This window comes from Mauremys mutica, chromosome 4 (assembly GCF_020497125.1).
Source record: "Mauremys mutica isolate MM-2020 ecotype Southern chromosome 4, ASM2049712v1, whole genome shotgun sequence".
Classification (NCBI taxonomy): Eukaryota; Metazoa; Chordata; order Testudines; family Geoemydidae; genus Mauremys; species Mauremys mutica.
Genome location: NC_059075.1, coordinates 27,208,091 through 27,220,585, shown reverse-complemented (window position 1 = coordinate 27,220,585; position 12,495 = coordinate 27,208,091). Strand labels below are relative to the sequence as shown.

The 12,495-nt window shown below is 45.4% G+C and overlaps 1 protein-coding gene across 1 annotated transcript; it reads left to right on the top strand.

Annotated features, from left to right (window-relative positions):
• Positions 1 to 9,197: 9,197 nt before the first annotated feature.
• On the top strand, positions 9,198 to 10,856 carry BDKRB1 (bradykinin receptor B1). Its single transcript, XM_045013198.1, is given in 6 exon segments — positions 9,198 to 9,251; positions 10,271 to 10,442; positions 10,445 to 10,488; positions 10,491 to 10,582; positions 10,584 to 10,759; positions 10,762 to 10,856. Coding segments are annotated over 6 exon segments (633 nt in total).
• The last annotated feature ends 1,639 nt before the right edge of the window (positions 10,857 to 12,495 follow it).

Here is a 12,495-nt window from a genome sequence, read left to right as displayed (position 1 = left end):
CACCAGCATTAGTGAAGGGAAATATAGGAAAGTCCATGACTCTGGTTGTGCTACACTTACCTTAGTGAGTCACAATGGCCAGAAAACAAGAATTCTGTTTCACAAAAAAATGGCGATGTTTTGACGTTTGTTCTCATTCTGTAATGGTGAGTGCCCTAACCACTGGACTATTGGTTATTCTGGACCTTGCTCTCTCTGTGATCAAAACACTCCATCCTCAGGAATCTTCCTCATGAAAATTTAATCAAAACCAATATGTTTCCACAAAAAGTCTTGTTTTTGATGAATCAGCATTTTCCAATGGAAACGTTCCATTGAAAAATTCCAACCAGCTCTAAACATGAGAACTCACTGCACAGCCATGAATGACAAAATCTTTCATAATATTTCCAACTGCTTCCCTAATAGCAAAGCATCCTGGGAAGTGGGAATTCAAAGGGTGTGTCTACACTGCAAAAAAAAAAAAAGGATGTTCTTAACTCAGGTTAACTACCTCACATTAGCGAACTCAGGTTGAATATTTTAATGTAAATAAATGAGAGACAAGGTGGGTCAAGTAATACCTTTTATTGGACCAAATTCTGTTGGTGAAAGACAAGCTTTCAAGCTACACAGAGCTCTTCTTCGGGTCTGGTAAAAGTACTGGGAGTGTCACAGTGAAATACAAAGTGGAACAGATTTTTAAGCATAAGGAGTTAACACACGTTGGAAGAAACCATTCAAGATAAAGTGGGCACTTCACAACTCTGCAGTCAGGGGCGGCTCTACAAATTTGGCCGCCCCAAGCAGTCATGCCCGGGAGGCGCCCCCGAGCCGCGGGAGCAGCGGACCTCCCGCGGGCATGACTGCGGAGGGTCCGCTGGTCGCGCGGCTCGGCTGGACCTCCCGCAGCTGCGGGCGGTTCGCTGGTCCGGCGGCTCCGGTTGAGCTGCCGCAGGCATGCCTGCGGGAGGTCCAGCCGAGCCGCGGGACCAGCGAACCGTCCGCAGTCATGCCTGCGGGAGGTCCACGGGAGCCGCCGGCCGAGCGTCCCCTCCGCAGTCATGCCAGCGGCAGGTCCGCTGCTCCCGGGGCTCCGGTGGACCTCCCGCAGGCATGACTGCGGCAGGTCCGCCCCAGGCGGGTGCTTGCCCCGCTGGGCTCTGGAGCCGGCCCTGTCTGCAGTCATAGGGCAAAGAAGGGTTAGTGGACTACAGATTGGTGTAATGAGACAACAATCCTGGGACCAACACGACTACAACACTGCAAACAACAAATGTAAATAAATGACATTCCTATCCCTTCATTATTTACCCCATAAGATTTTTTTTTAAATAAGTAGGATCAAGAGATCTGGAGTCTGAACACCTCAGATTCTGAGTTGGTTAGACCTGGGCTTTGGTGTGGATCTTTCTCTAGTAAAAGAACAAGGGAAGTGAGAAAGGAGTGAAGATGGCATTTGAAATACCTTGCATTGGGTTACAAATGGTTTCAAGTGAGAAACTGTCATGTAGAAGGTTAATAGCTGCAGTGCTAGGGAAATCTGTGCAGTTATTCCATTGTGAATTACCACAGTATTGAGTGCCCAGAGGACATGAACACAAAGCAGTACCAGCAGCATGAGTGAGCCATAGGAGGCAACGTTCATCTGCTTTTAAGCAAAGACCACTCTGCCTCCCACTGCAGGAGTGGCTAGGAAAGAGGACTGCACCACCCACATACCTAGACAGGGTTTGAGCCAAATACCATTCAAGTCAATGGAAAGACTTACCTTAGACCAGGCCCATGGTTCAGAGATCCTACTCACACATTTAGTTCAAAGATGAGCATCTGCCAGAACACTCTATGCGGTTAATAAAGGAGTAAAAACAGTGGGCCCCATTCTACCTTACATAGGAATAACACATGTAAGGGATGTGTTGTTTTATATTCAAGTAATCCACACCCTAATGGAGAAAATGCTTTATGAATGATGCTCACTGTGTGTCCTGTTGTTATGGCAGGAATCAACAGGTGGCACAATTACACAATCTTCTACATACTTTTTCTTGGCATGTGAGCAAATGTCAAGCCTTTGAAAAATATGCTGTGTTCTTGTTCGTTTTTGTTATACTGGTCTCTGGTAGACGAGCTGGGAGCAGACAGAGAGTTTAATCTCTGCCTCAGTCTCTGATTACAGACAATTCTTGAGCCAAAGCTGCTCCATGGGAACGAAGCATTGGTGTTGGGCTGGGGTCCCTGAAAGAAGGCATTGCCTGCATGCTGTTTGACCACCTCTGTTCCAGGACTTGGGGATGTATTATAAATAAAGCAAATTACATTTAGAATACATCCAGCCTCCATGTCACTGATTTCTTCTCCAGTAGGAAGCTAACCTATAAGGCCCTCACATCTGCTAAAGATTAGCAGAGGAGTGATACTGGTGTCAGAACAGGACCAGGATTTAAATAGAAGGAGCATGTCACAGGCACTTCATCAACTACCCACTGAGCAGCAATGTCTAGTCTGCTTTCGTGGTCCCCAGCCACAAACAAATACAGTCTATTTCTTTTCCACCACATGTATCTTTAATCCTCTGTTTTCAAACAGGGCAGGGCATAGTACATATACACAGGAGAAGCCACCTTCCACCCAGCTTCTCTCTCCACCCGGCTCAACCTCTGAGCTCTCTGTTCTTCCCAAATATATATCCGCCCAGTTACTGAACCAATTACCTCATTAACCCAACAGTTACCACCAAGGATTAGTAATCCCCACTAGAAACAGGTTAATTGGCTCCAGTTGTGCCTGTAGCCTTCTCCGTGCTACAGCTAGCTCTCTGTCACAGCGTAACACGCTGAATGTTTCCATTGAAGGAGAAAGAGGTTAAAGGGGGCTTGGTTTGCCACTCCTGCCCATGCAGAGGAAGATGAGGGACTTGTCCCACTGAAAGGGCAGGATCACTGAGCCCCCCTGGGCTCCCTTTACACTGTACCACTGTGACCAGTCTGCACTTTAACCAGCACACATACAGGTAGGGACACACCCAGCTGCAGTTACATACACACAGGTTCTTTACACAGCCCCTGCATGGAAAGGCACAGCTAAGGCACCTCCCAGTTCCTAAGTATGCACCCCGCTCTGGAGTGTAAACCCCAAATTATACCATCTTGTGCTGCACAGAAAACTGTACAGCGTAAGCTATGAAATTTGCCCCCTCCCTCAATGTGGAGAAAGATATGCAACAGCTTTCCACTGCAAGTTATGATTTCCATAGTCACTGGCTTTAGACAAAGCAAAAAAATGTATTAACTACAAAAGATAGATGTTAAGTGATTATAAGGGATAGCAAACAGATCAAAGCAGATTACCTGCAAATAAACAAAACACACAAACTAAGCTTAATATACTGAAAAGATTGAATATGAGTAGCAAATTCTCACCCTGAATGATGATTCAAGCAGGCTGCAGAGATTCTTAAGGGCCAAGCTTCAGTAATTTACAGGTTGGAATCCCCAGGTGTTTCATTCACAGTCTAAAAATCCCTTTAGCCTGGGTCCAGCACTTTCCCCTAGTACAATCTTTGTTCCTCAGGTGTTTTTAGGAATCTCTTTGGGCAAGGAGTCAGTGAAGAACCTTTGCATATGGTGGAAACCATTTGTTTCCAAGCTTGGTTCCCATGCCAGTCAGTGGAAAAACACAGGTATCCCAAGATGGAATCCAGCACCAGGTGACCTGATCACATGGCCCTGTAGTGTCATAGCAGCCATGAGACAGAGACTGTTTCTAGCATCCTCAGGAAGGCTCCCCAGTGGGAGATAAACTTCTAAGGCCTGTAGTTTTTTTCCTAATGGCTCATTAATCTGAATGGGCCCTTCCCAGACAGCCATCTAGATTGACAGTCTTTTGCCTAGTGGGTGTTCTTTATCAATAACTCCAAATTTGGGGCCATAATTATTCTGTGGGGTGCGCTGCTACCAAAGCAGAATTTTCCTCATCCTTGAGCCCCAGCTTCCCTCCACAAGTGGACACGGATTGTCCCCCTCAGCCAGTGCAAGCAAAGCTTCACTGTTTGTGCACTAGCATTGAAGAGGTGATTTGGAGTTTTCCGATGGAGTCTCACATCATTGCAGATATGTAGATGACCCACACAGCTGAATGTCCATGACAAGTTAGAATTGCCAGAGAGCTGTATAGATGCTCTCAATGCTCTTACACTGTGAACTGCTAAAGCACAAGCCTTATATCTTCACTAAGAGAATGGAGCTGAGGAAAAGAAAAATCCCTTGATTCCAGAGCAATTTTTCTGAATGTGCATAGCCTATGTCCAGTGAAATTGACAACAGAAAAACTGGCTCATCACAAGAATGGTTTGAACTCTCTCTAGCTGCTGTCTTCATAGGTCATTTTACCAACTATTTTCAGATTTGAAACCTCAACTAAGGTAACATGAAGGACAAGGTCCAATATGTCTATTCATTTCAAAATCTTGTCTTCTATATACTTATGGTTAATTTCTTTGATCTGTAAAAGCTTGGTAGTTCATGATCGGAAATGTATATATAGGCCTTGTGTGCTTGGGTTGATCTGCAAATCTTTACTCTCAAGGGTATATCTTATTTCTGAGTTTACGTTCAGATTGTGAGTATCTGAGAGCTCAGACCCTATTTGGGTATTTCCAAGCACCCAGCCCAAAATGGGCACTACCCCAATAACTACTTGTGACAGTCTATGCCTTGGGGGAGCATCCTGGAACCCCCATATTCCTCATTTTTATATAATTGTGATCTTACATAAAAAGCATGTCTTGTAAGGTATCAGGAAAAAGGTTATGATTGGATGAAAGTCATTTCTCTATCCATGTGTGTATATCACCAATGCATGTGAAGTTATGAGAATTGTGTTGTATGGTTGTCACTAAAACATGCTGCAAGTTGGGGAATCAGACAGCTCCCCAGGGATAACAGCAAGGAAAGTAGATAACACCCAGGTGGGGTATCAATCAACCCATCAACAGCCATTGTCCAGCAAGGGAGCTATGATGCAGTGACTCACCTGCATGAGGCCACACCAGAGGAATTGCTCAAGGCCCACCCAGACATGCCTGGACTGGTGCTTTCCAAGCACACGTCTATAAAACAGACAGAGTGAACACATACTGGGCCCTTCTTCTGCCCCCACCTATGCTGCAAGCAACTAAGACACTGAGAAGAAGACAAGACTCCAACAGAGAAGATTTTACCCTTGAAATCTGGGCTAATCTGTATACTAAGGACTGCAGCATCCAGTGGGTGAGAAAAACTGCTTAAACTAGTTGTTGCCCAGTCTAATAGGGTTGAGAGTTTAGACTGCACAGTTATATTTTATTTCTTTTGGTAACTAACACTGACTTTTTGTCTATCACTTAATATCAATTAAAATCTGTCGTTTATAGTCAATAAATTTGTTTAACTCTTTATCTTTACCAGTGAGTTTATATGAAGTGCGTGGCAAATCTCAGGTCTTGCAAAGGCTGGTGTACATCCACTTTCCATCGCTGAAGTGGTGAACCGATTAATAAATCTGCATTGCTTGTCTTAAGCAGTGCAAGACGGTATATTCCTGAGGTACAATGCTGGGAGGATTTGACTCTGGTGCCTTTCTCTGTGTGATTCATGAGTGGCTCTGGGAGCATTCATGCAATATAGCTGGGTGTGGGGCTCCCCATGCTGTTGTGCTGAGTGATCACAGTGCTTGGTGGGGTTTGCTGCTGGTCACTAGCCAGGCTGGAGAAAGTTCAGGGGGCACAGCGGTCCCACAGTCCCAGGCTACACACCGGGGGGATCCTCTCACAATATTAACTTCACTGTATATGGAATTTCACTAGAACCGAGTTCACAATAGGCAGATTCCACTGTACCATGATGTGCAAAGGAGGCAGTTATGGAATGTGTTCAACTCACTGATTAAAAACTACTCCTCTGATCTGTGGTCAGCCAGTGATAAATATTTAAAATTACTCACAGAAGAAAGAAAAACTGCCTTGGGTGAAATTAAAAAAAAGGAATTTAGCTGAAAATGTATTTCATTCTCAGTGAAACATATGGAGTTTTAAACCTTATACTGTATAAATTCTGTAGCAGTGCTAATCCTAGGAGCTGTTTGCAGGCTCTGAGGAATCTGAGGTGCTTTCCTTGATTCCACAGAGCCCTTAGAAAGTGCATAGGCCTCCAATTGATAGTGGGATATGACGTCAATTGTAGCTGTGGTTCAAACTCAGGTTGTAACAGAAAATTACTTTCCTGCAGTTACTTTCAGTAGTCCATAGTAAATGAATGTGAGGTTTCAGCTCACATGTAAAAGACACCAGCATGATTAGCACTAATTGGTACTAACCATTGGTCAGAAAACAGAGGAGGAGGAAAAACAAGCAAATGATTTTTATCTTTTTTTTTAGTCAAATTGTGTTTCAGTGAAAATTTTGCAACTTTTTGTGAGCTTTTCCACAATTCTCCCCTACTCAATTTTTCTTATAAATTTCATTTTGACAGATTTTCAGACCATCTCTGTGGTACCCTTGTTTGCTGTCATGAAAGGAAGAATGGCCAGTGGTTAGGCTGGGGAAAACCCAAGTTCAGTTCAGTGCCACAAGTGGCCTGCCTCTGTGCCACAGTCTCTCTGACCCTCATTTCCCCATCTATTAGCACTTCCCCACCTCACAGGGTGTTGTGGGGACAACTACCTTAGAGATTGTGAGGATGACAGGAGGCCATATAAATATCTTAGATGTAAAATAGCCCCTCAATACCATCTCTCTGTGGTTTAAAGATGAGCCCCCAGGCAGAAGGGACATCACTAAAACAATAGCAGCAGAAAGCTTATATTAAGATTGGCTGACTGTGACAGATTTTTTTTTTTGGAGATCATATGCTGTGACTGTGTAGGAAGCAGACAAATATTTCTTTGCCTCACCATAAAATCTGCAAACTCTTGTCCTATAGAACAGTTCTGAGGCTAGATTGCTGTAATAGGACTTTGAGATTAGATAACTATAATAAGACTCCTAGAAAACGAAAGACAACACAATGGAGCTGCCTGGTTATGAAGCAAAATTTCATGAGGGGCGCATGTAGCACCCCTGCTCTAGGTTCTACACTGGCTGTCAGTAAATTGCTAGGTGGAGATAAAGGTATTGCCACTGGTAAAAGGGCTAAATGGTTTGGAACTCAATTTCTTGAGAGATTGCCTCTCTCCCAGTGTCATGCCACCAGAGCTGAGATTAGAGCCCTGCAACCCAACCCAAACCCCATGAGATGAGACTGCAAGTGTCAGGTCCAGGTAGGAAAACAACTGGACCCTCTCACAATGAATCAACTCTCCAAGTTCTGCCCATGAGGGTGGCACCACAGGGGCTGCATGCCCTGCTTCCCCTGCCAGCAACACCTCACTGTGCTGTGTGCGCGGCAGAGTGTGCCAAGCAGTGCCAGATTTACAATTGTTCCAGTGGCTCCATGGAGCCAGGCCCATGTTCAGAAGGGCCCCTGGCCTGCTTCACTTGCACTGCGTCCCGAGCCACCACTGGCTCCCCCTGCCCACCACTTGCTCTTCTCGGCCTGCCCGCCGGCTGGCCGAGGGCTCCTCTCCACTCCCTGGCACCTCTGGCTCCAGGCAGTCTCTGCTTCTCACCACCTGTGGGGCCCCACCTGTCTCCCCGGAGCTGAGCCACCTGGGACTGGTGCAGAAGCCTGGCCAGTCTCAGGCAGGTGGGGGTGGGAGGGGGGAGACTGTGGCAGGCTTTCTGGGCCCCTCCAGGCAAGTGCGTCTTGAGGGAGCCCAGCTGGGGCAGGTCCTGGCCTGGCTGATCGCGCCACTCCCGAGGAGCTGGAGAGATTCCTGGCCCTGGGACCAGCCCTGGCTGCGTTGCCAGCTCAGCCCGGCAGACATAGTTGCCTTCCAGTAGGGCTAGTGAGTGTGGCCGGGAGACAGGCCTTGGGGGAGTGGGTCTGTGGGGAGTATGGGGGGTGCTGGGCTGTGGAGGGGTGGGGAGGATCTGAGTGTGTTGAGGCATTAGGGAGTGGGGGGTTGTGTGTGGTGGGGCTGTGGGCAGGGATGGTGTGCAGGGCACTGTGCATTTGTGGGTGGGTCTGGGGGGGCCTCTGGCCATAGGGAGACAGGGGGCATTCAGCAGAGCTGCATAGTGTGGCATGGGCCTGTCCCCAAGGGGAAGGGACATCCTGGCAGCACAGTGCCAGGCAGGCCCCTGTGTGTCTGGCAACTCCCAGTTTGTAAATAGTGCCTTTGCATTGGTCAGAGCGGGGCTTGCCATGCCATGCCATGCCCCACTGCCTCTGGCTGGCCCCTTGCTCTGGGGACTGACCTCCCTACACCATTCTCCATTGCTTCCATGGGGGCCCACAAATATGTCTGGTGCCGGGCCCACAAAAGGTTAATCCAGCCCTGGTGCCAAGGAGTTGGAGCATGCACATGGCATGGCAGGAGGTGATGGACAGCAGGAGTGGGGCATGCAGCCATGCTGATCCCATGGGAAGAAGGAGGAGACATCAGCACTAACTCAGGTTCAAGGGGAAGGGTCGAGATCAGGTCGGAAAATGACTCTACCCTCTTGGATTCAGGATGGGCTTGGGTCTGGGTTGGGCCTAAACATTAGAGCAGATCAAGATGACCAGAGGCCCTTGAGCAGCAGGTACCTCTACATAAATGGGAGGAGCCTGCTGGCAAACAATCTGCATGGGATCATATCCTGTCTCTTGCTCCTTGGTCCTCCAGAGCTTATCGACATGGTGCACAGTCCATCATCCTAAGTTCCGACTGTTTGAGGAGTTTGGAGGAAGGGTTATCATGTCACTAGACCTAGCAGAGAGATCCTGCCCAAAATATGTTCAGCACAGGAATGGATCAGGGTAAGAGAAGCAGAAAAGGGTGGCTGTAGGTCATTATGGTGCATCCCTATCTCCTGGGAAAAATTGGGAGGTCTACCTGGCACCTAGAGTAAATTACTGTAGTTTTAGGGCTGCTCTAGCATACACTTGGCTACCATTGCAACTAAGACCAGCCTGAATGCAGTTGTCAACTGACCACTCCCTCATCTCCCTGGACCATGCTGGTGGTTGTGGGGGCAATACAGAACCAGTTGCACTATCTCATCCAAGGAATCCCCTTTGCATGTGACATTCCCTGATGGGGATATCTGCTGTTTTCAGGGCCCCTTGGCACTTCTAAAGTGGCTGCATCTCAGCAAGATGCAAAATTGTGCCCACTCTCCAGAGCAGGATGAGGTGCATTGGCAGGGCAAGGTGGGTTGGGCTTAACCCTAGGAAACTTGTGTGGGGAAGCCTAGTACTGTAGTTAGAGCTTAGTCTCCAGGGTCATCAAGCTAGCTCCTTCCTTATTAAAAATTTAAAAAAAGAAGCCCATCTGTATATATCTGTCAGCACAGAGACAGACTCTGCTAAACCTCAGCACGGTTTGTAGCAATTAGGCATCTACTAATGGCATTCATTGAGCCCCCCTTACATCCTAATCAGGGGGTGGATATTTCCGTGGTTCACTGCCACATCTATTCCTGCCCTCAGCCTGGGAGGGCTGTATGTTATGACACATACTAAATAGGCCCTTTCCTTCTGTTGTGTGCTTGGAAACAATGTCAGTTTAAAGAGGAAATAGCACAGACTGGGGAGGGAGTTTAGCTTGCATTAGTACTAGGCATATGATCTCTGACTCAGACAGATGTAGCTTATAAAAACTGGATGACCTAGAAGGAATTTTTAGTAGAAAATAAGCCATCACGAATCACTACTTGGAGAATGTTTTCAGAGTTCCCTGCCTGTAGGTAACCCCATCCCTTTTTCTTCTTTCAAAGCACAGTTCTACTCAAGTATGTCAATGACATTCATGTATCAGAGGGGTAGCCGTGTTAGTCTGGTTCTGTAGAAGCAGCAAGGAATCCTGTGGCACCTTATAGACTAACAGACGTTTTGCAGCATGAGCTTTCGTGGGTGAATACCCACTTCTTGCATCCGAAGAAGTGGGTATTCACCCACGAAAGCTCATGCTGCAAAACGTCTGTTAGTCTATAAGGTGCCACAGGATTCCTTAATGACATTCATATTTACTTCAGAGTAATACAAATGGCCCAAGTGCTCCATCAGACCTTCATTTCCTCAAGCCAGAGTGAAAATTAAAGCAATTTAACACTGTCCAGATTTAGAGTGGTGGGATGTTGTATATTGTATAGTATCACTGTACATTGACACAGTCTGTGGTGCAGGTGTTCTTTAAACTATGTGGCATTTCTGTGTATTTGCTTCATAAGGGTGTTAAAATCTACCTTCTAAATCTAGCAGCTGCTGATGTGGTCTTCCTTGTGAACCTCCCTTTCTGGGATCAGACCATCAGAAATAAATACAACCGGCCATGTGGTACTTCCTTTGTCATAGCACCAAACACATCTATTAAGATGAACACATACACCAGCATCTTCATTAGTGGCAAATCAGCATGGATTGCTATTTAGTTTTCGTTCAGACACTGATAAGCAGAGGGAAACTAAAAGTAATGCTCAGGCTAAAGCAATCTGTCTGCTGGCCTGGGTCTCTAGAAGTCTGAGTATCCCAACATTTATGTTTTGGTCTGAAATATCCACAAGACTTGAATATCTTCTCTTGCACCCTAGTCTTCCCCAGCAAACTGTGGGAAACAACTGCTCACCTGACATTAAACATCATGGGGTTTGCTTTGCCATCTATAGCAATCATCTTTAACTGCCACATCATTCATCCTCTATGAGAAAACACAAGAGGTCAAGGGACCACAAGGACACAACAGCCACCATGTTGATCTTCACAGTTGTGCTTACATTTCTTTTCTGCTGGACCATCACATTTTTGTTTTTTTATTGAGGAATGGAAGCTAACGAGGGCTGTTCCTGAGACAAGTTGTTCAATTTTGGCTCCTAATTTTCTCCTGCTTCCACCAAGAGTTGCCTTAAACCTGTGATTTATGTATTGGTTGGGAAGTACTGCAGGGAGAAGGTTTTTAAAAAGTTTCTATATAATTTATTCCCACCTGATGTCCTTGAAAAGGCCTAGCACCTCGAGAGAAATCTTCATATTTTACATCCAGCTTGAAATAAGTTATCTTAACACAAGAATTCTGTTTCATTTTGATGTCATATTTCTCAGATATTAAAGAGATTAACATTAATTACTCAGGATTAGCTCAGCCTGTAAATATTTAATGCATATTTAACTAGACTAAATCCTGTTGGTTAATTATTTCTCCATGGTTTTTCAACTGCTATGCGTCCAAATGAACAAATACCAAATTTTCACCCACTATAGATGATTAACACTGTGTCATCCAAGAGAAACTCTTATGCAACAGCTATTGGAAGGATGCTTTAAAATCCGCTCTGGTCACAAAACCCAGCACAGCCTCTGCAACTGAGTAGTTAGCTCACAGGAAGACAAAAATTACAGAATTTAGCTATCAAACACAGGTAGATAGCAAAGAGGGAAGTTTCAAGAGTTGATGAGGAGCCCAGCAAGTTGTCATGCATGAAAGTTAAGATGCCATTTACACTGTACCACAGCAAAAAAAGTAGTTCGTCCTTATGTCACATTCTGCTTGGATAGCTTCTTAGAGAGACCATGGAAAAACACCATTGATCTAAGCTGATTCATTTATCAGTCATAGGAAAGGAAAATCCCTCAAATTGGAAATCAGAACAATAGTCTCCCTATGAAAAATTACCAAAGGGTTAAAAACCGTACTGCATCATGTCTATTGACCATTTGGTAGAGTTCAGTGTTAACCACTGTATACACCTGAACTGCAGTGTGTGAAACTGTACAATGCTTACAAACAGGTAGATGTAAATATGGAGTCGATCCACAGATGGTATATATCTGTGTAGCTCCAAGGAATTATGACAGTTTACAGCAGCTAAGGATGTGGCTCTATTATTTTTAATATTTGCTATTTTCACTAATAGTCTTAGTGATGTAATGTTTGACAGTTGTTTCTAATATCTTTGATACATAAATATTGTACACTACATGAAAGTGTTCCATAAGGTGAGCGCACCTGACTTGTTTAAAAAAAAACCACACACACACAAATGGCCTTTTTGGGGGCCAATCTTACACAGATGTAGGCTGAGATTTTCAAAGTGAACTCAATGGCGCTGGGAACCTAATTCACTTAGACTCTCTTGGAAATCCTAGCCTTAAACATTTGATTATGTAACTTGACTCCAGTAGCTGAATAACTCTACTCCAGCAAGTAGTCACACTTGCTTCATTGGGGCTACTCAGGTGAGTAGTTTTTTACATTATTTGCAATATTGCAAAGATGAACTGTGCTGTTAAAGAGAATCTCTGACCAGATCCTCAGCTGATGTAAATCAGGGGAACTCATGCTGGTCCATGGAGCTATGTTTCTATGCACCAGCTGAAGATCACACTCTAGTACTTCGCTAATATGACCAAGAACTCCATTCAAAGGCTTGGCAGCTAGACAAGGATTCTTTTGATTTTT